The sequence below is a fragment of the Odontesthes bonariensis genome, chromosome 15 (genome assembly GCF_027942865.1).
Source record: "Odontesthes bonariensis isolate fOdoBon6 chromosome 15, fOdoBon6.hap1, whole genome shotgun sequence".
NCBI classification, from domain to species: domain Eukaryota; kingdom Metazoa; phylum Chordata; class Actinopteri; order Atheriniformes; family Atherinopsidae; genus Odontesthes; species Odontesthes bonariensis.
The window spans coordinates 26,229,051-26,256,661 of record NC_134520.1 but is presented as its reverse complement, the minus strand read 5'-3'; the positions used below and the strand labels follow the sequence as shown (position 1 = coordinate 26,256,661).

Sequence of the window (27,611 nt, the reverse complement as noted above, 5' to 3'; positions counted from 1 at the left end):
TCTATAGTATCCTAATGGATCGAAGATTCATTTGTGAGGAAGAAAAAGAGCTGTTTGTAAATCTGACATTTGTTCCAATAGGTTTTGTGATGTTGATTTTGGATTAAAAATAAATAAATACAAATAATAAATAAAATGTACTCGAATATTTTGGTTTCCACCAGTTTATTACACATTGTGACCAAATACAAAATACAGCTGAACTATGCAGTTTTTTTTGTTTTGTTTTTTATACAGACAATCATCTGTCCGTAGGCTAGTTAAAGTGTAGTCAAGAACAGGTTTAAAAAGACACAAAAATAAGGGTTCGGTATACTTGTAAGAAGAACCTAGTTCAATAAAAAATAATCCTCCGCCAAAAGATCTAAAACAGCCTTACAAAACATTACAAAGTACACATAGAAATGATTTTTTTTCCAAAGCACTTTAAGGCAAATTACTGTGACAGGCACAAGTTACAAAAAGCCTTAAATAAGTCAAACTCAAAGACTCTCATTGCTACAACAAAATCATCTTGGAGGGGGAGGGGGGGGCAACGAGGTAAGAATTAAACAACCAAACAGATTCCAACACAAAGCAGAAATCCATCAAATCAGATTAGTTCATATAAATAGGATCTTTTCTTGGGACAATTTAATAGTTTACTTGGGGGCAGCAGCAGCAGCACTAACTAAATTTTAATTATTAAATTTTATACATTTAACAGTTGGGATTGGAAACTATTTCATCAAACATGCCAGTTTAATCAGTTACACATTGAAGCATTTTCTTCTGATAAAATGTGACGAGTACAGCACCAGAAGAGAGATTAGGCCACAGAGCACGCACTTTCTACATCATATAAAGATCTATATATGTATATATATATATATATATATATATATAATTTATCATGAACGAGTTCCCCGAATTTTCCTATCTTTCAAACAGAATATAAGACTTTAACTGAGTAACAGCATGAGGTCAAAGTATCTGAAGTCTGGGGAGCGTGCGCTGGCTCAGACGCCCACCAGATCCTTCCTTTGTGTAAGGGTTTTGGTTTACAGGTCCAAAGCTCTGACAGGTATTGTATTTAACATCCTGTCTCCATTAAACTGATTACTCTGGATATTATGCCAACTCTGTGATGACTGAGTGAACTAGCACACAGGTCTGTACATGTATCCAAACAGCTTTTGCAGCCGTCACAGGTTTGAGACCAACATGGAAAACTATTTACAGGAGTGAGATACAGAATAGTGGCTACATTTGTTTTTCCTTTTTAAAGTACTTCTCATGTCATCAGAGCCAAACCGAGCACAGCATAGAAATCTGAGGTAAACGAACCAACGTCTTACTCCCTGCCTTCCTGACTACAGCCACATTATGAAGTCCAGCTGCCTGACGCAGAGCTTGGGTTCGACTAAGCTGGTGGGAATAACTGAGGGGAAAAGTCCTTTGGGTCAGTAGGCTGCTTGTTCCTATTTTCTTTTACCCTTTTTCATGCGTTTGCTACGAGCTGCAGCAGAAGAGACAAGAGGAGCACATCAACACCTGATCAACGTTAAAGGTGCTTTGAATGTTTGAGGTTTGGAGACGATACATTCATACTGCGGTAGAGGCACAGCTGAGGGACAGACATCTGCAGTGGTGGTTTCAAAGTTAGCGATCTAAGGCACTCAAATGACACTATGGCACAGCTAACTGAATTTCAAAACAAACAACAAAACAAAAAAAAAAAAAAGGAGAGAAGATGAATCACAAACGCCACCACTCAAAGTTATATATCCAATAAGAAGGTACTGCACAAAAATGATTTTTTTTTTTTCACAGTTGCAACAAAAACAATCAGAGCTGTGTTACGCCCCTGTGAGTTAAAAAGAAAAAGGTTCACCGCCCTTATAAACACTAGTGAGGGGAGGACTGACGCTGCTACACTCTTTTCTATTTACATTGCACACCGACTGCAGAAATAAGGACACTGCTGCGTTCCTTAAGGCTCCAAAAGCCACTTCTCATAGAGATGCTGCTCCCTGTGGATTTCAGACAGAACTCACATCTCCTGCAGAGGGTGGCTCATTTCAATCCGCTCCCTCTTTACAGCTGGTTCAGAAGGCCCCCTGGCCGCATCAGCGTCACTGCCCAAGTTACTCATCTCAGAGAACGGCGTATCTGGTGGCACAGTAGGGGAGAATGGATTTGTGACCATGGAGGCGAATGGTATTGTTACGTGACACAAAGATCAAAGGAAGATGACTGCAGGCAGAAAGGAGAGGATTTAAAAAGATAAACATGGCATTATTAAGGTACTGTTGTTGTTAACAAACCCCGTGAAATGACAGTTCACTGCCCCAACTTTTTATCTCCGCTCCAACCCCAGTGGCTGCTACTGAAGACGCTCATTACAAAGCTGCGTGTCTTCGGTAGCAGCCAAACATCATTAGAAAAGCTTCCATAATTCCCTCATACAGCTGTCCACTGTAGTTTTCAACAAACGCTGTTCACGTGGAACAAATTTCTCCAACTGATTCGAGACATTTGACGCCCAAGTGTGTGAGGATGCAGAACGACATGAACAAGTCATCAGTGGTGGGCAATCGAGGCTTTGAAATGAGATGTGACATCTGACCAAGAGGAAAATTGACAGGTGGTTATGGTGAAATTTACCCTGGTTGTGGTATTGCCAGGACTGGTTTTGGTAGAGGATCATTGACGCTGGTTAAAGTGGCATGAAAATGTTACATATTAATTATGTACTCTTATTGTTTTCTACAGTTGGGCGAAATAAAAATTCATTCAGTTATTTTCTTCAGCGGTACAATTTGTGGTTTTGATTTTACGTTTTATTATGTTCCCTAGTAAGAAAATAATAATAATCACCCAATGCAAAGGTGTTACTATGATAAAAAAGAGAGCTGGGATTTAATGCCAATTAGAAAAATGCTGTAAAATACAGAATATCTGTATTTTTTTTTAATATGTTTGTAAAACCCGGGGCCAAAAGTAACGCTTAAAGACGAAGGCTTACCCTTTTCCATGAGAGATGGCATCATAGAGCTCAGGTCACTGAACTGTAATTCAAGTGTTGAGAGAGTTTTTGTCAAAACAAATTTTTAAGCATTGAATCATATCCAAGTATTCTGACAGTGCGCCTCCTCATCAGAGTAGAGATCTTCTCGTTTACCTCTCCCATGACAGCGATTGGAGTTTCTCCAGTGGCCTGAGCCACGCGGTGTTCCACCAGGTAAAACATGTACTCATCATAAAGCAGGCGGATCAAGTGGAAGGAGCCGAAACTAGCAGCACTGCGCAGGGTCAGATCTCTGATCACCATCGAGCTACAGAAAGGAAAAATGGTCGGAGAAGTAATCCATGAAATGGCGTCTCACACTCACGATCACATTGTAAACTACCGCATTTGACCTATGCTTTAGAAAAGTTTAAGTCTCAGTGTTCCACTCTCGTACCTGTAGAAGGACCACTTGAGCAGGAACTGGCGGGCAGCTTTGGGGAAGCTGGGGCTGCCCTGGTGAGGTTTCAGAACCTGAGAGACCACGTTATCCAGCCAGGTAGCCCACTGGTCCAGAGAGCTCTGCTGCTGCAGGGTGACCTTAAAGTCCTGCTCCAGACGCTGAACCACGCTCTCATCACACTGACACACCCACGACGCCTGCTCCTGTTAACACACAACCCACGCAGCCACAGAGTTAGCTGCAAACACAATGCTGACACACTCTGCACCGCCGACATTTACACACAATCTTCAGTTTAAATGACCTGAAAGCTGCCGAGCGGCTTTACCTGGACGTTGGCAAAGTCCACCCTGTTCAGGTCGGACAGCATCTGGTTGATCTGGGAGGTGTTCTGAAGGACGGCACGTGCTGCTTGCGCCAAATGGTTCAGACTGGTATAACGTCTCAAAGTCTGAGCAAACGCGCTGACCACCGCCACCTGCAAACAAAATACGCATGAGTCCTGTATAATGAGCACGAATCTATAAAGAATAACCAATTTAAGTTATTTAACATGACAAGAACACCTCTTTAAAATAAGTCCAGATTAAAAATGTAAATTCAACTCAATAATTGTAAGTAAAAAGCCTTGTGACATTAGATGGATGCTTGATATTACAAAATTAGTATGTGGAAAAACATTTTAAGTTACTAAAAAAAGGCACCAGACAGATTCCATTCATAAGTCATGTGTTTATACAGTATTACAAACAGTAGAAGAGGGAAATATTCTTGTTACCTTAGTGCGAACAGTCTCCTGAGGGAAGTTGGCCATTGCGTTCGTCAGCCAGCCCTCCAAACTCTTGGCAAAGTTTCGGATGGCCTGAGTGAGAGTGCCTGACGAAACAGAGCAGCCTGGATTACCAACTGTTCTCACAAAATGTCTACAGTGCAGCAAGCATTGTAAAACATAAACATGGATAAAACAGCAATAATGAGAAAACACATGCTGGGTGTTGTGTCAGGACTCCAGAGTGTCATACATTAAATTCATCCTGTGCCTCAGTAGTGCGTCCTGTGAATTCATTCATTTTAACTAAACACGGTTCTAGGTCTGCACATGTCTGGATTTGGGCAACTTATTTTGAATTCCACGATTTGAATAAATTTCTCAAATCGATGACATCTTTTTTTAAAAACCATATGAAAAAAAAAAAAAAAAAAAAAAAAAAAAAGAAAGCAGCAGTTGTACTTACTGGGAACAGGACGCAACACATCGGGGATGAGGATCTCCACCAGGGCCTGGTAGAGGATGTGATCACAGCTCCTCATCCACAGTCTGACTGGTTCATATTTACACAGAGCCACAAGCGTCTCTCTGGAAATCATACCTTCCACGTCATCATCACTATACACAGAAAAGAAAGACAAAAACACAAACATCCAAACTGTAAATACTGCCGTCCTTCTAAACTCGGGTAAATTCTGCTTTAGAGGTGACCCCAGAAGATCATTTAGTCATGAGCTGTAAACACAGAAGCCTCTTCCTGTCTGTGTAATCTGACCTGTTGGAGATGGTGGTGCTTCCATCACTAGATGGCGGTGTTGAATACCAAAAGGTCTGCCAGAGTTTCTCAATATAGTGGAACTGGAGGTTCATCACCACATCCAAAGTAGCCTGCCGGAGAGTAGCAAAGGGGGGAGGGGGGAAGAGGAGGGGAAGAGGGAGGAGGGACAAAACATACAGAGCTGAACCATGGCAACCAGACACACAACAAAGTTTCTACAGGCAGGCGGGCAGGCAGCCTCTCGCTCAACCTCGGCCCTCCTGGTTAGACAACGAGCCAGCTCAAACACAGCTCCCTGCACATTAATCATCAGGAGAATCCTACTGGCCACGTCTAAGGCTTCAGCTGGACTATCTTTTCCATTTTACTTGCTTTTTTAAAAAAAAAAAAAAAAAACATTCATTTGAATGCCTTCACAGAGCTCAGTCTCACATTTGTGCATGCATTTGCGTACTTTCAGTGACCTGAACTAACCTACGAGACTTCTTCCTTCCCGTTCGTATGCATGAGCCTTCTTTGAAAGCAGCATATAAGTAAACAAAATGAAGCAGTGGCAAGCTATTGATCTAAAATGATAATATGGCTCAGAACCCTTAACCTCAGCACATTTATTTGCAGGGAAGTTAAAGGCAGTCCATCAGACCAGTGGAGATTCAATCTGAAGAAAAGGACAATCTGTCTGTGCTGGTCTCAAACAGCTCAGCAAACCTCAACATTGAGGCTCTGTTGTGTAGAAGCGTACGATTCACTCTGTGCCCGGAGATTCTCTTCCCTCGATCTGGCAGGACATGCACTTGCTGCTGGATCTTGTTACACGGCAGCGTAAGCCTCAATCACATGATAGGTTTCTGCTTCCTCCCTGCTCGTTGCCATGGGAACCATGTTTACGGTTGCCCCCAGCAACAGGTCAAACACAGAACTCCAAAACAAAAGGGAGAATTTCCCATTCCCTCCAAACAAGAGCATTTTACCTCCCCTGTTTTTCTCTCCCCCACACAAGAAAAACAGCATGCTTTGAAAAAAAAAAGAAAAAGAAAGAAAGAAAGCAAGAAAAAGTGTGGAAGAAACAACACGTGTTCACATGCAGAGTCACAGACAGACAGGCGAGCAGCCTGCGGCAGAGCTTCCCCGAACGAAACCTCTCATGTCTGTGCACTGATACGACAACTGCTGTGGTTTACAGAGTGTTTTATTTAACACTTAATCATTTGTGCACATTACTTTAATGGGACCTGTTCTGGCATCAGGTGTTACCATGGCATTAGTAAACACACTCCACAGTTGATAAGAATCTACTGACAGCCCCTTTAAAAAAAGCCATCAACTCTATGAAAGTTAAGACAAAAAAAAGATTAAAATGTTTGTGGGTTTTTTTGTGCTGAAACTTTAAATAATGCAACTTTAAAATCAACTAAAAGTCGGGGATAATGTCTTAACAGGTCACTGCTGGCTCGCAGGCTCGAAAAAAAAAAGAAAAAAAAGAAGTGAAATGCATAAACATTAAACACTTAGAGGCAGCGAGAGCTGTGAGAGTGACAGAAATGCCCTGGCAGACAAAGACAGGAGCCCATGTGCCTGTCCACAGACAAGGCAACACAAAGGCCTGAGGGGAGGCCACCACAAAGACACCGAGATGTCCACCCAGCTCGCTGAAAGGTTAATTGGCATGTCTTGAAAGCTGCACAGAGATGAAAAGACGGCCGGAACAAAGGGAGTGTGGTGAAGCTGGACAAGGGGAGGGCAGGGATAATATGATGAAGCCAGAGCTTTGCTGCTTTAATCGCAGCTTCTCTCCTGTCTATAAAGCACCAAATTTCTGATGTTCAGTATTATTTCTACTCCTTATTGCCAGTGTTACGTCCTCTGCCGACTCGTATTTACTATCCGATGAAGAGACTATAATAATAATACATTTTATTTAAAAGCGCTTTTCTAAATACTCAAAGACACTTTACATAAAAACAACATAAAATCATCAAAATAATATAAAATAGTACACTAAAAACACATAAGACTGAGGTTAAACCTTAAAAGCAATTGTAAAAAGGTGTGTGCTTGTTAGAGATTTGAAGGTGGACAAGTCAGTACAGTCACAGATGTGTTTGGGGAGAGAGTTCCAGAGGGAGGGGGCAGCTGCAGGGCTTTGTTGCCCCAGGTTCGGTGCTTGGCTCTGAATGGTGGAGTAAGGAGGTTAGCATCAGATGAACGGAGGCTGCGGGATGGATGGTGGCGATGGAGCAAGTCAGTGAGGTAGGACGGGGCCTGGTTATGGAGGGCTTTGTGTGTGAGGAGGAGGATTTTGAACTGAATACGCTGTGGAACTGGGAGCCAGTGGAGGTTCTGGAGGACAGGAGTGATGCGATCATGATCTATGAACTACTCGGACTATGAGTAAAACGATGTTATGCAATACACCATTTCTCCAGATCTCTTTCTTAATACACCATAGATCTTTGGTTTACCAACAGGACACCTGATGACTGGTTTCCCAATTATTTTTTTCTAGCGAGGACAAACATGATGGGATACATGATGCATCTCTTAGGGAGTATTTTCAGCACAACACATATTTTATGTTTTACATGCTATACATATTTCAGCTGTCACTACGCTTCTCACCTAGCCTGGGAAATCCCATGCTGCTTTGCGCTCGATTTCATTCTCACTGCAAAGTCAGCCTGGAAACCACCGCCCTTATTTTTGCTAGAGTTTGGGAACCAATCACAGAACGGGGGGGGGCGGCGGCAGCAAGCCGATGACGACGTCCATGCGCTACACGAAGCTTGTAGAGTGTTAATCCAACATGACAGCGGACACAACGTTACCGTTCAATGCAGCCTTAGAAAGTGTTTCGGAGTAGATTCACCCTAGGGTCATTTGAACCGTGACATCCAGCCAAGTAGCCCACCCGCAGTTTTTCCGATATTGGCTGAACATCAGCTGAGTTACTGAGTTATCCTGAATAGCTTAGTACAAGCGCTAACGGACCCTGGCAGTATCTCCAAAATTACCACACTAAAATCACATGTCATGACACCAAACTTCTACAGTAGTACAAATATGGTCTGTACTCACAAAACGATGCATTTGGAAGTTTGAAAATAGTCCAGGAGTTTATTATTATCAACACAAGCCTGATAGCTTCTCTGCTGCTAAAGCTGCGTCGACGTCACTTCAGGGAGCTGGGAGCTTCAAAGTAAGATGAGGGTTGAGCTACTACTGTAGACAACAAAGCAAGGCTGCTCAATTTCTCCATTATTAAAATAAATTCACAACTCTACAACATAAAAATTCATGTAGAATATAGCATATAGGCCTACTTTGTTGTTAATTTAAGTAGCTTAGAGCGCAAGTTTACTTTTATTTTACTTTTTTTTCTTCTTCCTCGTCGAATTTCTGTCGTCATCTGGTATAAGTGATACAATTGGCTATGAATCGCGCGCAAAGCAGCATGGGAAGAACCTGACGTCATTTGATAGACATTCGTAGCGCCCAATAAACGGCTCCAGGCATTCGTAAACCACGCCTCAAATACGAGAAAACGCACACCTAGTTCCCAGACCACCATCTCATCGAGATTGTGGACGCGTCAGCCAGGCTACTTCTCACCATTAACAGTGATTCTGGTTAGCAGTGTAGCCCCAGCTCAACATGTAGATTTTAAAAGTTCTACAGGGATGGAACTCACCTCGCAGTGGTCTCTGTAGACTGTTTGCAACTTCTTGATATCAGTCATGTTGATGCGCTCGGGCAGAGGCTGGGTGCCCAAATCAGGAGAGGGAAATGGAGGCAAGGTGTGAGATGTGTCTGCATTTGAGGAAAAAAAAGAAGAAGAAGAAGAAAAAAAAGAAAGGAGAAATGCATCACCCACAGCCTCAAAGAAATACAAATCAACCTCTATATGATGTGTACGGCGTGAACTGTATTAGTTAAGATGGTAGGTTCATATAGTAAACATAAGACTGTGCCAAATATGATCAATTACTTTATATTATATAAGAAAACAAACTGGCAGCTCATCTTTACCTATGTACTGCTGGTGGTGTTGGCTTTGAGCAGCCACTGACTGCTCTGGAGTGCTGCTGCAGTGCTGAGAGCTCCCACACAGGCTGTCAGACATACTATCCACCTTCTGTAGAGGTTTGAACCTGTGCAGGGATACAAGGGCAGGACGTGAGAGTCAGTGTGCAGGATTAGCAGAGCAGAATAAAGAAAGACGTTTTTGCTTTGGTGGGATTACAAAGTGAAAACTATACATAAAAACCCACACATATAATACACATAATCCTCAGTAGTTGTAAGTATAGTTGTGAGGGTCTGTGATTAGAATAATGGGAAAAGAAAGTCGAATAAATTATGAACAAATTTCTCTCCACACATTGATGAGCACATCCAGGACAAAGTGGAGTTCAGTGTCTTGCTCAGTGACACTTTGGTACTTAGGAGCTGAGGGTCAACCACCAACCACCATCCACTCCATTACGTGACCCACTAAAACAGTAATACTTAAGTGTTACTAATCTAATGATGGGACAAAACCCTTTCTTTTACTAAAAATTAACTTATTTACTTTACATAAAACATCAAAAAGTAATTGTCAAAAAAAAAAAAAATCAAAAACAAACAAACACACAAGAAAAGACATAAAGTGAGCAGAAAACAGCTGAACGTTGAGAAACATATATCAAAGAACACAAAGTATGGAAGTGGACAGAGATGGCATGAATGGTACCCGAAGAGAAAGGGCTGACCTCTGTTTCTGATGGACAGGCTGCTGCCTCATGGCCATGTACTGGGTGTCCTCCTGCAGCCGGTTGAGTGGCGAATCGGGCTTCACCCGGATGCCATAGTAATGATACTTAGAGTTACCTCTGGTGGACACGAGAGAAAAGCCAGAAACCAGTGAGGAAAAGCCTTGCCGTCGGTGTAATAACTATCATTACCCCCTTCCACCAGCATGTCTCCAATGCCTATAAGCATCATCACACTCGTCACATTTATAATGGCTGTGTGATTACTGTAATCAGCATCTGCAGCAACCTCTTCCTACCTGGTGCCAAGGCGGCGGGTCCTCAGGCCCATAAAGACCGAGCGGATGAGTTTGCCAAAGGAGGCTGCGTTGACCGGATCCAGTTTCTGTTCCCGACAGTGCCGCAGGTAATGGTTATAGAGAGAGCATCGGGGTAGGCTCACTCCTTCTGCTGTCTCATAATTGTCCAACAACCACTGGAGCTAAAAATACACAGAAGAAGACACATTCGCACAATCAGCTGCCCCAAGGGACAAACTCCGCTGTGTGATAGTCACCTGGCCAGCAACAGAGAGGAGCAGTGAATCTTATTATCACATCAAAAGACAGAAAACACACACACACACACACACTCACAACACAACCTCCTATTTTTTAAACACCAGAGAGACCACTGCAAAACCTCCGTGGCTATGTTTAGCTCTTTATTTTCTTGATTGAGGCAGTAAGTGATTGCCGTATTAGAAACTGCTGGCTGAGTGAAATTTCAAACATCTGCAGGGCTCATTATTCTGTCTGACAAATTTCCAAGACAATACTGTGGAGAACAGTGTCCTAGTGTTGCCTGTAAAAGCTCTATCAAAGAATCTGCAAAGTTCAAACTCTCATTTGCAAATTAGGTTTAAAGAAAGTACTTTAAACCCAATTTGGACAAAGTATTTTGAAATTGTGAGACAATAACTGCGGTTAGAAGTCGAGGAGAGGAATCTTAACCTCATATTTCCCTCTGCGAATAAAAGTTCTGCACAGAAATGCTACTTAAAACTTGTATTTATTTATTTTATAATTGATTGACAGCCTCTAGGAAAGAGCAGCAGTTACACTGCAATAAAATCTACTGCCAATGAGAGCACATATTTAGGTATTTGGAAATGAAAATGCCAGAAATCTCAAAATAATAAGAAAAAAATAAAAATAAATCAACATTAGTTCATGCAGAGTATCAAGCCACACATACAAGATCTGCACTTAGGGAAAAGTGATAGCAAATGCAAGTTCAGATCAAGGACGAAAATTGACTGAGACATTTACGCATGTCAGTGGAACAGTGCAGATTAAGTAAGTTAGCAGTAGTCTGTGTGTTCAACTGAGCAGAGCACAAATAGAACACAGAGCCTACAGGTTCAGCCACAGCTTTCTTTTTTCCCTCCCATTTCCTCTCCAAAGAAAGTTTCTCGTTGACTTACATGGCTGTTGAGCAGGCTGCTTTTGTGACTTGCAATTCCTTCAGACTTTTGGAGGTTTTCAATCGCCATTTCAAGCTAAAGAAAGAAGAAGCATGCAAAACAGAAAAAAAAATAGAGTGGACACAGAAGGGGGAGGAAGCCAGAGAGTGAGGGAGAGAAAGGAAAAGGGACGGGAACAGAAATAAGCAGGGATATAATGAAGACAGAAAGGACACAAAAAAAGATAAAGGAAATAAGACTGTTAGCGGGCAGCCAGATCTCTGCATTTCCATTAAAATCAGTCAGTGTTGCAGCCAAATCCATTATTGGCTGACAAAAGCATGCAAATCAAGGGACTCATAAGGTTAAGCTGCTCACTGAAGGCTTAGGGTCAGACATACTAATGTATGCAAATAGGAACCACAAACAGGGGCACAGGTCACCTCAAAATTTAGGACAGAGGGTCAACAACGCCAATCATACCAGAGCTTATCAAACATAAAATTATATATAAAAAGCTAAAAAGGCAGAGTAAGTTGTTACCATGACTTAAGTACAAAATACAATGACATTTAATTCTTTCGTAGCACAAAAAAGAGTTAGACTGTCGAATGACGTGAGTGACAAAAAAACAATGTCATTCTGTGGAGCTGTAGAAGAAAATCAAGTCAAAAAAGAAAAGATATGTGGTGCTGCAGCCAAACTGGGGACGGAGGAAAAGGAAAAAGAAGCAGGCAGCGCTCCAAGCCTTAAGAAGGCTCCAGAGGGCTCTTGGCCAAATGGTAATGAGCCCCAGGGGTTGCTTTGTTTCGTAGGGCGCTCAAGTGCCTGTGAAAACCCCTGAAACAAGGCAGCGTTGAATTATTTAAGCCAATGTCCCGTTTCTGCAGGCTCATGGCCTTGCCCCACTCTGCTCTCTGTGCTCATACGGAGCTACAAGGCCCCAACTCAGACTGCACAATCCTTAAAAAAAAAGGTCATTCAGGAAACACATACATACATACATACATATATATCTCTGACTTGCAGGCCTTTTTTGCTTGTTCTCAAACTCTGTCCTAATGGAAAATGTGCTGTGGAGTACCACAGGAACTCTGGGACTGGTGTTGCTCACCATAGCTGAGGAGGAGCGTGATGAGTGCGATATGTGGTTGCGGTTTCCCTCCATACTTCCGCCATGGATCAGGTAGGTGCTGCCACTGGAGATGATGTGGCTACTGCCCACGTCCATGGCAATTCCAACCATGCCATGAGGGGGCACGCCACCACTGGCAGAGGAGACCACCGTGGTGACATGAGTCCCACCAGCCTGAGAGTCAAAGTAGGTTCCTCCACTGCTCTGCCCATACAGCTGAGTCTCAGGGTTGTAGGAGTAGGCTGCTCGGCTGGTGAGAGATCATTGTAATTAGCATGGAAGCACATTTCCCCTCTGATGCTAGTCAACTTCTGTGCCATGTAGGAGAAAAAGCAACTGGATTACAAGAAGAATGCTGTTGCTATAATCCATAATTGTGTTGACATGGAGAAGAATCACGCTGATGTCATCAAAATATTTGTTTGCGCATATTCAAACTGTGGGAGGAAAAACAAAAAAAATTGGCACCGCGATTATAGCCACTTTAAAAGCAGTTGGTTGTGACACAGCGAAAATGATGAGAAAAGTGGTCTGGAAAGTCTCATCTGTCATTATGTTTTACACAGAACTCATTCATACATAATTCAAGATGACTCTGCAGTTGGAGTGGAGCCAAATATGTGCAGTTCTGTGTTGCGATTTAAAAAGGAAAAAAACTATTCAGTTTAAGGATCTACATTTTATTTTTAAGTAAGATTAAAAACACAAAATAATATACCATTACAGCCTATGGCAGCATGTCTGTGTGAAATACTTGCTGATGATATAACTTTGCTCACATTGTTCCATTGGCATATACAGCATCTCCGCTTTCTCCTACATACTGGACTTGAGATGGGTAGACATGCTGCACCTGCTGCACCTGCAAAAGGCAACAGTATAAATAAAGGAGTATTCAAGGGTGACAATACATGCAAACATTTAAGTGTTTACATGCAATGTAGTGCAAATATGTCCACCCCTTAGCTTATTCCCAATCAATTGTCCAAGGACACACCTGCAATAATATCATTTGAACATAGGGGCGGTTGTGTTTAAACCAACCAACGCCTGTTGTGTACAGCAGAGTTTCCTAAATCTCCCGTTGGAAAAATGTTTTTAATTTACATTGAAATCAGCAATAAAGGCGATACTTAACATTGGCGGAATGGAAAAAAGAATTTAAAACACGTGGATTAAATTGTACATTTGACCAAAATTGGCAAAGTCAGAATTAAACTGATCCCAACTTAGGGCAACACATACATGTGATTTAGCAAAAACAAAACTGACATACAGACAACTAGTGATGCATGAACTACTGAAGGATGAAAATGGTCAAAAGGCGGTAATGAGCTACTGGGATTTGGTTCAAGCCCCCAGGAACACCACTCAACTTTGCAACAGGTTTCTATGAAACACCGGGTACCACAGCTGAATACAAACAATTAGAGAAACCAAGAAAAATGCCGTCGTCGTCATCATCAGTAAGAATAATGTAGCCGTAAATAAATCCCTAATCAGGTCTTTGTATTTAGACAGCCAAAGAACCAACTCTCAATTCTCAAGACCTGCGTAGATTAGTGCAAAAATACAGACAACCTAAAGATTTGCAATCTTAGGTTTCAAATGAAATAGAGCCAGAGCAGCATCTACGCTGCATAATTAAAGGGAGAAGAAATAAACACATAGCTTGAGTGGATATTAAGTATTGAGTTGAAGCAGCAGTCTAAGAGGTCATTGTGCATCGAACCTTCCGTGCTGTAAAAATCTATTTTCGAATGTATTATTCACATCTGCTGTATGCAACCACGTCAATACATGCAGTTTCTATATGAGCAGCAGTTTAGAAACCCAGTTTTCACTTGTGTTGATAAACCTTTTTTGTATAATCATGCACAAATTACAACTTTTGTTCTCTTCATTGGGAAAGCATTGGGACAGACTATATTCTTGTTCTGGCAAATCTGTTTAGAAGGAATTTTTTAGGGAAAAATATGACCATATTCTTACTTAAATGTAAAACACTGTATGTGTCTTGGGAAAAATTCAAAAAGTAAGAATTAGAATTAAAGTTAAGAGGTGTACAAGTATTTTCAGAGCACTGCACAAGTATGCACAGTACTGTGTACCTGCTGAGGGACCTGTTGGACCCTGGGTACTGAAAGCTGTTGTACTTGTCCTCCCTTCTGAGCTGAGCCTGTGGCTTGAACCAGCACCCTCTGTGTGGATACAAGACATAACTGAATTACATAGGTATGCACGTACAATCACACACAAACACACCAGTCTAAACATACAGCAGTCAGAACGACATGGAAAACACACAGGAAAGTGCCTTCAATTCAAGCATTTGTTGTTGTTTTATGCTAAACTTTAAGCACAGTTTCGGGAAAAGTAAAGATGACATTTTTTTCTTCAAGCCTTACATACAGTCATTAACAGAAATGCATAGCAGTGAGATCCATAGTCAGGAAAACAGATGTTTTGACTATCCCTAAAAAGTTTTTGCCTTTATCCTACCTGCCCTCTTTGCCTTTATTAGAAAGGAGCAGCTGAGAAATGTAGTAAGTGTGTGGAAAGACAGCATGGGAATGATATGAACTATAGGTCTTGTCAGCCAATCAAACAGGGGACTCGCTGCTTAGAGCATTTGCACCCATGTGGTATGCACCCGAAGCTCTCAGCTATCATGCAGCCCCTTCATATGGTAAACCGATACAAGAAGCATCTGTTGGCAGAGTTGAACGTTGCTGCTTTAGCTGCTGATGAGCTACAAATCTGAATAATGTTTTTTTTTTAAATGTATCCATTCCTGGTGGGCCTTATTTCTGAGTGAGTGAATGAACGGTCAGTGAATTAAGGAGAGAATTTGTTACGAAGACGCTGCACTGTCTTCTGTTTGGACACCAAAATAATTTTTTTATTTATTTATTTTTTAAATAATTGAGGACTGAAAAGCCTTGGGTTGAAGAGTTTAGTCACTACAGATGTGATTCTGTCATTACAGAAGGGGAGAGGTGTTACGCTACCTGCTGGGAAGCTGGGACGGGCTGTACCACAGGAGCCTGGGCTGATGATGATGTCCGTAGCGCTGTCACGCTGGTCGTAGTGTCTGACCCTCCCTCTGAGTTCTGCATGCTGGGAGGCATGGAGAAAGAATAAATAAAGGGGGAATTAGATACCTCACAAAAATAAAATCATTATAATAACACCGTTACAGTCAAAAATAAAGTTTAAAAGAAAAGAACAAGACTATTACACATGGTAAATAAATGCTTTCACAGCCCACCCCCTGTCCTGTGGAGCCACTGGGGTATTCATTGGGCCTCAGGGGTTCTCTGTCTTTGCCAAGTAAAGCTGAGTCACCAAAGCGCTCAGTGCCACAGTAGTTGCCCACCTTGGTTGCCCTAATCAATGGCCACATAAGCAGTCCAACAGTACTATACAGATAGAACCTTGCTGGGCAGAACAGGCCCATGTGGAAGAGGAGCTCAAATTACCAAGAGGACTGAAGTCCTTCTGGGGTACCAAACCCACTGCCACCAATATGCTGTCCACTGGGGGACAATGTGAACAGCATAGCAAAGGGAAGCTAAAAATGGAGTGGCACAAAAGCTCTTTTTTTTAAAACCTGAGACAGAGAGAGAAAGAGCGGGAGCAAGGCAGGGACGAGAGAAGAATGGAGCTGCAAGGGGGGAGCAGGCAGGGGGAAAAAATACAACTTCCCCACTCTTTCCAAAAAGAGAAGGGGAAAAAGATGAAAATGACAGTGGGGTTCCAGCCCCTGCCAGGTTCCTGATGATATCCAGAGTTTGTTTCAAATGAGAGCCAGTCTCTGAGGGCTCCAATAATCCAGCTGATATGAGGAAATTCCACAATGCTTTGTAAACGTTTGTCGGTTGCCATGGTGAGGAATCCATGACAACCACCACCCCAACTCAACCCCCCTCAGCCCTCCATGTTCACTCCTCTACACCCCCGCCACCCCACCTTTTTTTTTTTTTTTTTTTTAAAGAAAGCTCTTGCTCAGGAACTCTTGAGTGCGACCACAAAGAGGGAGGAGGACTGGAATAAGGGAGAGGGAGATATGGCACAGCTGGGGGTGGGTTGAAATGATGAGCGCTCTGTAGTTTAAAGCAGAAATCATAGGGCTGCAGAAAAAGTCAGTAGGCAAATGAAAGAGTTGTGGTCAAAAGGAGCATTACAGTGAAGGGCCACAAGACACAACCTGCTCCAGACGTGCCGTGATTAGTCTTAACACTCAGCAATAATGGTATTTCAATTCACCGGAAGAGATCAGTCAAATGCCACTTGTCTGAAATAAGCTGCACAATGAGTTACAAAAAGCAAGTTGGGCTCCTTTTTTCTATTGATAGGCTTGAATTATTATGGGTTGATACAATAATAATAAGATTGGCTTTAATGCAAGACCCTTTGCATCAAACCAAGTTCTCTGAAAAGCTCTCAGAAACTGAACTCAGAAACGGCAAAAACCAAAGCATCCAAAAATGACCCGAGTCGGGATCAAGGAAACCCCAGTAGTGATGGAAGGGAAGAGGAAATACATTTGATCAAACCATAGCTCCAACAAAACTGCTGTGCTCACACCAAAACAGAGGTCACATCCTCTTCTGATGATGACACAGGATAACACCATTTATCACGTTGCCGGCATGAATGTATCCCAGACACTGAATCCCTACCATCCACAATTAATACGTTCGCAAATTCAGTGGAAGACACAAAGAACAAAGGTTTGAGAATTGTGACCACAGAGCTTTACATCCGAGTCACACGGCGCCTGCAGACCGCCTTCACACCAGCAGCGTGGCACGCGTGTGGGGTCTGGGGAATTTTGACTCCAATGTTAACAGATTAGAGCATCCACACAGCAGTTGTGAGTCGTCTAAAGTTTTAGAGGGAGGCCTAATTTTCACGTTTGCAAGTATGTGTCAGAGAAGTGATTCTCAGCCAAATACACAGTAAAAACATTTGTTGGTCATCATATTGTCTCATATTGGCCACTCTTCAACGTAGTTTAGTGCACGGGCAATATGCATGTCACAGGCACTAAAAATACAGCTGTCCTGCTATGATGATAATAAATGGTTTTCAGTTCTTTTTTTTAAAACTGAGCGGAGATGGCGATCACTCGGTTGCCTTGAACATCGACTACTTCACTAACTGACAGCATGTGAGGCCTCGCAACTGTGTGTCTGATGTGTTATTCTGCAGCATGTGGGCCCCACAGGGAGCAGCGCTCTGCCACTTCCTCTTCACCGTATACACAGGGACTTCAGACACAACACCAGTCACATCAAGAAGTTCTCCGATGACACAGCCATTGTTGGAAGTGTGTCGGAAGGGACTTTGTCTACTGGTGTGAACGGAACAACCTAAAAACATCAATGACATCAGGACAAAGGAGATAGTGAGAGGTCTTTTGCACCAGTTAACATCCAGGGTATGAATATAGAGATGGTGGATTATTTATGTGGATCATTTCATACCATAGGATGGAAAAATGCCATAAGGGATAAAGAGTTGTTTGTCCCTGAAATGGATCCAAGTAATTAAAAAATGAGTTCAAATTCAATACTTGCATTTCCCTACAGCATCCAGTTGCAAACTGCACACCACGAGTGCATTCAAGTCATTTAAATCAATAGTTTGTAGGTGGTGACAAACATAGTGAGGGCAGGGCAACAACCCCCATTATTTAGCACATTACATTCTCTGTAATCCTTCTTGCCTCATCGCTTATCCACTGGAACTTTTCTCTTTAAAGCCTCCTCCAGCGCATGTTGCTTTAGTAGAACCTCAGCACAAGTTGGCTAGGAGAGCTTGTTGTATTCAAACTTTATGTGTCTATCCAAATTAGTAGTACTGAATGGAGCTCTGTCACTACCAACCCACAAAATGCTCAAAGGACAGACCAGCAGCAGTTAAACTCTTCCTCTTTCAAATATTTCCACACAGTAGACATATTTCTGAGGTCCTGCAGCAACTCTTTAAGGCAGCAACAATATGCTGCAGCTGACATAAAACAACAAATGTCAGAGGTCCAATTTACTCAGTGACCCTCAGCCCTCAATCAAAAAAAGATCTTCAGCCCTCTATCTAAAAACATCAAATATAGACTGACAGTGAAACAGAGCAGTTTTACACTTTTGTCATCTGTTATTTATCTGAAGCAATAAGACTTCATACTCAACAGGTTGCCTATGATACATTACTTAACACCCACACATTAACCCACACTACATGCTGCAAAAACAACTATTATAAACTAGACTGTAGATTCTCTTGAGTTTGAAAGAGAAGTAACCTGTGGAAAATGTGGAATTGGAGGGCACTTCTGGGCGTTAGTGTTCCTTTAAGACAAAAACTACAGATTTGGGTGTGCCACCGCTGACAGCTTCCATGCGTGCTACAGACAAAGACAAAGCTCTGCCTACATGACTAACAGAGTGAGTGGAGGAGGCCTGTGTCGAAACTGTTGATATGCCTCAATCTTCAAACAGAAACATGGTCCAAGTTAGGTACGTTCCCTTAGCATACCTCAGTGTCAATGTTCAATTTATTTGTCAGCACAGAGCACAATTATCACTTGCATGTGGCGACTCTCATATTCCATCAAAATGTTTCTTCACACTCCTGACTCGTGTGTCAGTAAAGTACTAAAAGTCTATTATGAGAACAATGCTAACAACGGTTGAAGGTTTAAAAAGCTGCAACAATACCGCAGCATCTTTCTAAGCCAGGAATTTGGAAATCAAGTGTCAGCGGAGTTATAAATACTACTGTAACAAACCCGTCATTTTCAACTGAGGAAGTGACACAAGCCAGGGGGCTTAATGAGTGGGTGGGATAGTCAGAATGCAGGAGATCACAAACCAGAGCACTGACCTGCATGTTCTCATCCATTAAAGCACTGGTTTAAATAGGTATGGCGAAGTGTGTCAAATCATTGAGTTGGGGGAAGAGAGAAAGAGAGTGAATGAGGGCTTAGAAGAATCTTTCTGCCTGGTGTTCAGGGAAGGTTAAAAGCCACACAAATTCCCCACCAGCAGCTCAGAAAGGCACAAAGGTAGAACACAGCAGGAGGCACATGATGGTCTGCTGTTAGGAGCCAATCCATTTTTGCTTCTAACTCAGACAAGTTCACACGTCTAATTTCGCGTCCAGTCTACAAGCCTAAATTTGTTCGAGCAAATCCCAGACAAGCACTCAACACCACAACAGCAGCCCCTCTTTCCCCTAAATGCCTTAGTTTCAAAAGCTAAACAGAAACAATAAAAAAGTCACTTTTTAACAACCCAATAGCCCCACAAACTGTCACTAATCCTGCAGTCTATAATGTTGATGATAAAAACAGAATATAAACATGTCACTGACATATCTAAATTAAAAAGGCCTCAATCAAAGAAAAACACATACAGATGTTCAATTAAAAGCAGGAGCCCACAGTCTTGACTCATGTTTGTACTGGCCCACATTGTTTGCAGAGCAACAACGGTTGCTACTGGCAACACCGTCCACTCCCGTTTCCAGGAGCCTGTTGCTATGCAACCAACAGAATACTTCCCAAACCAAACAATGCCATCCCCCACCTGATCCCTCTATCTCACGCTAAGTAGAAACTTACAACAATAAATACTATGTAAGCCATTAATTTCAGACACTGGGGGACCAGGAGTTGTTTCTGTGTCGAAGCCGCATAAAAATGTACAGACTCTAAACTGGCTGTGACTAGATTGACTAAGACAGGATAAAGTTTTCTGTTTTTGTAACTACTTGGTGGTCAAAAGAAGGAGGAATGCTTAAGTCATTAAGGAGACAACAGACTATTTTTCAAGGGTTCTTTATACTCATGCCACTTGAAAATAAAACTTCCAAAAATGACGAGTTTTCTAAAGTTCCACCGGCAGATGACACGATAAACAGCCTGAGCAGAGCAATGCTTTTTCCATCTCGGTAAGATATATCAAATAAAACTTAGGTAACACTTTCTGCTTTTAAAAAGTAACATCTATGGAGTGAAACTGCATATTTAGAATATTTTTTTTATCCCACGTTTGTATATCTACCAACAGAATGCAACAGGTATTGATGGGTGGAATGAAACACATGCGCCTTATTTTGAGAGGTCATTTAGTCAATTCCATTTTTTTTTATTTCAAACAAATTCAATGTCATTTGTGGGTTTAAAAAAAGGCATTAAGCTTTGATTTCAAATGCACGCGCTCACACAAAGAGCAAATTAAGATATGATATAAAAAAATTTCCACAACAGAGGCTGTTCTTCAAGCCTGTCTCATTAATTCATGGCTAATCCAATCAAAGCAGCTCTTGGGGTCTGCAGATGGCAGAGTTGGGGGGGGGGGGGGGGGGCAGAGAAAGGATGCACCGACCACTGTCTCTGATCCAAGAAAACTCTTCCCCTCCCCACCTCTGGTCATCAGCACAACCTGTCCACTCCGTCACCATGTGCACTGCAGGCCTGACAGCCTCAGAGAGAAAGATCAAACTGTTGCCATGGAGATTGTGTGTTCGCCTAAGCTTTACACTTCCTCCCCCAACGCCCTACATCATCTAACCCTTTCCAGATCCCCCCCTCCACACACCACCGCCCCCACCATCAACCTCAGCACTTATCCTTAACATTCCCCATCAAGATGAAGACTAAAGAGTTGAAACTGCAGTTTTTTTTTCCAAAAAGTTAAAAATAGAAAACACAAATAAAAGGAGAGGAGTGGGAAAAAGAGGAAAGATGGTCACAACTCAGAATGTAATCAGACTATACTCGTGCATGGGCATCTGTCTCCATCATAATTATTTATCTAATGTGTTTCCGCAGTGCCACACCGACTCAAAGAAAGAACTTCACTTAGATGTCTTGGCTGCTTAAGGATAAAAACCGTTTTAGCTAACAGTTGTGATTCTTGCATAATATCAGATTTACTCACGATACAGAGAACCCAGCACGCATATCACTGCCTGGACTAATTCTTACAATTTTATGTAAAATCTCAGTTTTGTATACAACAATTCAAACAGAAGAGTGCGAAACACTTGCTCTAATGTTGTTTAAAGCTGCTTGTTCCCGTGTTCGACCTGTACACTTGGGAGTTTTATTTCCCATGGAAGCACATTCTCCACAGATGACCTCAGATGTTGGCAGCGTGCCGCCTTGATTTTGACCGATGAACCTATGATAAGCATCATGTTGCACTTGAGGACTCTGTCTTCTTGGCAAGCATCCACTGAACAGAGATATGACTCAGAATCATCGTGCTGTATGTAAAGTATGCTTTCACAGGCACTCCTTGACACAGACAATGAGTCATCAGTTAAAGCTTTAAATCCAAGACAGATTCAGGTTTCTGTTGTTTATCCCGTGAATACTACACCAGCTTGCCGATGAAGTATTTCATGTTTATCAATTTCACACAAAGGTGCACTCCGCATATGACGATTAATTCCATAACACAGCTGACAACAGTTGCCATTTAGCAATGTCAATGAATTAGCTTAATGTAATGTGTTGTATTAACCATTCTGTGGTCAAGAGTGCGGACCAACCATCATTTTTGCTTTTATTCATACTATCTTTTTGTAATCTAGATTACCTAACTGATACCACGCTAAGCAGTGTCACAACACCGGTAATCAAATTGGAACCCAAACCCAGGTTTTCCAACATATGCACACTTGTAAAAGGGGAGGTCTTGGCGTCAACTTACATAAGAGGAAACAACAATCCCAATCAAAAATAAGCAATCTAAACACATCATCATGGTAGGATATTTATCATATGCACAGTTACGTATTTGTCATATGTACAGTATAAAAGCCAGGGAAAGTTAATGAGTTTAGGTTGTTTCAAGTCTTGAGAGAAATTATAAGTAACAGCCCCCTAACTGTCCACACACCATTGATTCTTCTCCTGCTTTCATTTTCCAAAAGTAGTAATTGGTTATTAGGTTATATTTTATATGCATTGTTAGATATTCACTTAGTTGCTGTGGGGATGTACCAGAGTCAGAAGTGAACCAGTGACACTTCAAAGCGGACTTAAACTTTAAGATAATTTGCTAAGCTCCAAACCCTGTGCAGTAGTGCAATCTGCAGTACAGGCTCCTGGCCACATTTGTATTTTTGATCAAAATGTTGGTTTCCAACAATTGATAAAATAAGATAAGTGAGATAAAAAGCCATTGTGCTAGATTCTGTTCCACGACAACGCTCTCATTTAGTCTCGTGTTACAAATACAGCGCACAGCAGGGTATCATCAGACCCCCATAAAAGCCCAAACTCGCTCCCTGCTAGGATGCCACATGTTTAGCTCTGCACAAATCACTGTGACTGGAAGGTAAAAATCAATTCAACTTTCTGGAAACACTTAGCCTCCAAGGAGTTCCACCGTAAAAGGAACAACAAACACAATTCTTTAATGTTCAACACATACATGATGTTTCAAAGATAGTAAGTAATCATGTTTAATAAATGTGATGCAACTATTGGCCAAAGTAACACTGATAATGATTGTTTACATAGTTGACATCCCTTTGCCAGAACTCCCCTTCCAATGCAAACATAGTTTTGAAATTAAAAACTATGATTTACATGCCGTTTACACCAATTTCACAAATCATACTAAGTGTAATCTAAGGAACATGAACCATCAAATTACACAGGATGGATCAGTTGCACAGTAATTTAGATCAAGATGGAAATAATGAAACCATACAGCAAATGATGAATACTGTTGATTTGTATGGAAATAATTAACATATAATTCTGCTGTTAAATACCAAACATAATGAACGCTGCAGCATTAAGATGTTCGCTGTTTCGTATTCACTTCCAATAAATCGCTGTTATTATTTTCTAAGAGTTGGGTGAATTATTACATTATTGGTCTACTTATTATGTAAAAGTGACATAGAAATGGACAGAGACAAATTGTTAATTGCATTAATTTGTTTGACAAATAATCATCTTAGCCCTACTTTCTATGGGGCCATTTTTTAGATCTTAGTCTTGATCTTCAAGAACTCTCTATTCCCACTAATTATAATCCTTGAACATTGATAAAAATGTCTTCTTTAAGCCTTAAAGTTTCAGGCTTTCTCCAAAAAAAATTATGGGGAATTAAGACTTTTCTTTTATCGGTTTCATCCAGCTGTTTTCAAGCAAGTGAATGGAGACGATTATGCAACCTTGATCACGATTATCTTAAATAATTGCCATTACACAACTAACTGTTGGTCTAATTGGGGTATCCGCAATTAAGCCAAAACAGATCCGTTTCCACCTGTGCATCCTCTGCAGCTGCTGCCCATAAAATCTAATCCCCAAATGTTATCTGAAGAGCGCTTTTGGAGATCCAATAAAACCATCAGCCTAAAAATAGTCTCGAATTCCTTCTCTGCTAATCTCGACAAATCTCACTTCACCAAAAAAAAGACAAGACTAATCTTGTATTTGCTTATTACTTTGTGCCAGGTTTACACTTACAGAACCTCAGTTTTTGCCAAACAACCATCTCTAGCCTAAAACTCCACAAAAGAAAGAAAGAGTGAGGAACGAATGGGGGTCTGCTACTATCCCTGCCTGAAAAGAAGTGGGGGAGGAGGGGGCAGTCATTGTAATGCAAATATCACAAATATCACTGCCTTGTCTGCTGTTTGTGGCAGGAAATTTAATTACAAGTTGTGTAGCTACGATACAAACAGGTGGAATGTTAAGAATGCTGCTGATGACACATACGCATAGACAGTGAAAACGGGCTGAAAAACATTTCATTTCACAGCGAGCTTCAACTTGTTACCACTGAACAAGTGCCAGTGAGTGACAGCATTTTTAAGGATATGACAAATGTTGTTGCTTTGCATCCTAGCAGCAGAGATCACAAATATTTGCTGAATCTTTATAGATGGACAAATGAATGCAAGAACCATAAGGACACTTAGATACTTCAACTCTTTTACTTTTAATAAATAACTGCCGTTTTTTTTTTTAAGTCATTAACAAATGAGCTATAAAGATTACAAAACTGAAACATTTCATGTGTACAAATGGCACTATTAATTTCTACTTAACAAGGCCCACAGGGCATTTTCCTCTCAGCCTCTGTGTTTTGCTCTGTGATTTCCTGACATGCCTTTGACTGGAGTTATGGGATAAACCATTAAAACGGCGTTAAACTCATGCGACGACGCATAAAAACACCAAACTGCTCACTTATAACAGCAGGAGGTAAATGCAGTTCTATCTAGGTATGACCAACTGTAAACAGCAGCAGCAAAAAAACGGATGGCAGTAATCAGGTCCACGTCTATATCTGTAGCGGGCTATTGGATGGAGAACTTCTCCCCAGGGCAGCAGTGGGCCTCAACAAGATTGCTAAATACAGCATGAGCAAGCACACACACACCAACATAGCACACTCATATATGCACACAGAAAATTCACACACACGCTTACACACACAGAACATGTGACCAAAAGCTGTGTCAAGTCACCCGCTGCCCAAGAGACCACTGCAGCTGTCCTATTGATAGTTGAACTGTACACAGACGGGTCCATTAACACTCAAAATGGCACACGAGTAACAGTTGAAACAACTACTTTTAAAGAAAAAGGAAAGATGATATCATACGTGTGACTTTAAAGGTGAGACGCAAGATGGCTGGAGAAGGGGAAGGTAAGCCAAAGGAAGTACAGTATAATTTTGTGAAAATGACAGGCTAGTCTGGCACTTATTGGTGATATGGACTTAAGCATGACAGTCACAGGCTGCAGGTTATGCTACTAAAGCCATGAGAGGTCACTAAAATTCAGGATACTGACAGGAGCACAAGTAAACTGCAACAGAAAACTATTTTAAAAAAAATTATTAAAAAACAAGCAAAAAATAAATAAAAATGACCCCCCTTTATAAACTGTTATTCTCATAAATCATGTTCTCTGTTTAACCAGCTGCTTTCTACACACCTTTTCCATCTGACCTGCCTCTACGAACCAAAGATATGCACTCAGATATGCACAAAGAGGGAGATGAGAATAACCTGATTAAAAACACTGACATTTTAAAAGAATAACATTTCACCCCCTGGCCCACTCCAACCCCTTTCTTTCCATGACTTGGGTGTATTTGTATATCAAGTTGCCATGTAAACATAACAGTGTCATGCTCAAATTGAGAGGTGGGGATGGTGAAGGTTACACAGTTTAAGCACAGTCATATCATTGTTATTATCTTTTACCTTTTTAAATAATTTCATTTTTATTTTTGTCGCTATGTAAAGCTGTCTGACTAATTAGTAGCTCATTTCTCTGAAATTTGCTTATAAACAAGCCTTCAAATATTCTATTCAAGAGGTAGTAAAATGAACATATTACGCAGCCTATATGTTAATTAAAGACTGTATTCAGAACTACTTTTTGACACTTTTCACATAAAAGGAGACAGCTATTGGTCTTCATCAAATACATAATTTAACTTCCTTTCTAATCAATATAAATACTGTATATAAATACATATTAAAAAGCTCATTATTCCATTTATTTGTCTCGACAAATGAGGGCATTAATTAGAGACACTTTCATGCTGCAAAGATTCTTTCTGATGCTTCAGTGGCAAACACTACAAATGACCGAGCACCTGACAGATGTCTCTGAGAAGATACTTTGTTAGAATTAATGTTTCTCAAGGGACAAAGGCAGGCAGGATCCCAAAAGGAGAGTAAAATGGCAAGCTGCAGTGCTGGAAAAACCAGCCACAGAAACACAGCAAAACTAATGAAAGGGGAACTTAAAATCGCAGGGGGTCTGCTTTATCCCTTGTTGCTCTTTAAAGCTGTAGCACAGAATGATCAGAGGGGTCAAACAACATTAATGAGACCTACCATTTGAACAATGAAGCGGTGTCACTGAAAATAACTTGCTAATTGACGCACACTTTGCTTTTGGGTCTGTTCAATAAATATGACTTTGGTAAAACTATAGGGATTAGCAGGTCATTATTTGTGAAGTGATGGCAGTAAGAATAGGAATCAGGTGCACTGAATCGTTCTGCATTTAAGAGTATAGCTGGCCATAGTTTTAAATTACACAAAACAGTATGATACACGACAATAAACCAAAGTAATATTAAAAGAACCCTCAAACAGTAGCACCACCTAGCTGTTACATATCCTCTCATTAAAGTTATATCTGAAATATCGAAAACGTCATAACTTTGTAAAGCACCACCTTGTTCCACTTTGATTTCGGACGTTATATAACCAGATATCATTTCATTTTGATCATCTGAACTACAGACCAATGGAAACGTTAGGATTTGAGTCGATGTAACAGTGTGAATGTCGTAACCACGCTGGTAGAAGTGGCCAGTTGTCGACTGAGTAATGATTTTAAATCCTATTTACGACTAACTGTGGGTGGGAAAACGCCCTAGAAGAGCTGACAATCTCCCGTCTGCCATGAAAGTAATCGTGGTGATGAGTTCACAGTTGCTTGGAGCGGACGTTGGTAGCAGTTGGAGCACCTTAACCAACGGTGCTAAAGCTAGCTAGCCGCACTTTCACCTGTTTAAACGCGGTTCTGAAATAAGACGCTTCAAGACTGAAGTTTGCCCTTGTTGTGAACAACAAGAGAGAGCTGCCGCTAACAGCGCGACACACGTCTAAACTCAAGAGCGAACTTGCACTCATGGCTGCTGCCAAATTAGCATTAGCTGCACTCGAGTTAAAGCTCGCCTGACCATCCATCCTGCTGGGACTGAGCTGGAAGTGCGTTCACGTCTCGATACACACAACACAACGTAGCAACAAGTGTAAAGTGATGCTGAATCAGTTTAGAGGTACACAAACAACATCGCCGTGTGTGAGCGAAGTGTAGCTGAAGTGCAACAGATCACAGGCGGACATTAAAAGGCTGTCGCTTGTTGAATGAAAAGAAGAAAGCCGTTCGCAACAAGGAGCGGATGCCACAAAGAAGGGAAAGTTGTGCTGTTTGCAACCAAGACCCGTTCGATTAGAAAATATTTGCTGTGTAATTTAAAGAAGAAATCGGTTTCTAAATTCTACAGACATATAGTCACCTTTGCCTTGAGAAAAGTTCTGCACTCGCACTGCTCTCTTTCCCCTCTCTTCCACTCGCTCGGTGACTTCCAGATGCTGCTGCTGTTGCTGAGTGTTGCGCCCGTTGGTAAGTAACTGTCTCCAGGGCTACAGTCACTATAGCGCGACGGGGTCTCGAGGCAACTGTTGCTACCCTCGAATGCCTAC

General features: G+C 41.5%; 1 protein-coding gene across 3 annotated transcripts; it reads right to left on the bottom strand.

Moving 5' to 3' along the window:
• Positions 1-148: 148 nt before the first annotated feature.
• rfx2 (regulatory factor X, 2 (influences HLA class II expression)) lies at positions 149-27,611 on the bottom strand. 3 transcript variants are annotated; one of them, XM_075485745.1, is made up of 18 exons: positions 27,425-27,611; positions 15,341-15,449; positions 14,441-14,530; positions 13,109-13,191; positions 12,309-12,579; positions 11,216-11,290; positions 10,050-10,231; positions 9,751-9,870; positions 9,026-9,147; positions 8,688-8,806; positions 4,997-5,109; positions 4,688-4,839; positions 4,231-4,328; positions 3,781-3,930; positions 3,447-3,655; positions 3,164-3,317; positions 3,008-3,050; positions 149-2,151 (listed from the first exon to the last, which is right to left on the bottom strand). In XM_075485745.1, the coding sequence occupies exons 2-18, from the start codon at positions 15,446-15,448 to the stop codon at positions 2,033-2,035; spliced, it is 2,208 nt and encodes a 735-aa protein (XP_075341860.1). In that variant the 5' UTR covers position 15,449; positions 27,425-27,611; the 3' UTR covers positions 149-2,032. The 3 variants fall into 3 exon arrangements, with proteins under 3 accessions (XP_075341860.1, XP_075341861.1, XP_075341862.1); XM_075485746.1 differs by lacking the exon at positions 11,216-11,290; XM_075485747.1 differs by lacking the exon at positions 14,441-14,530.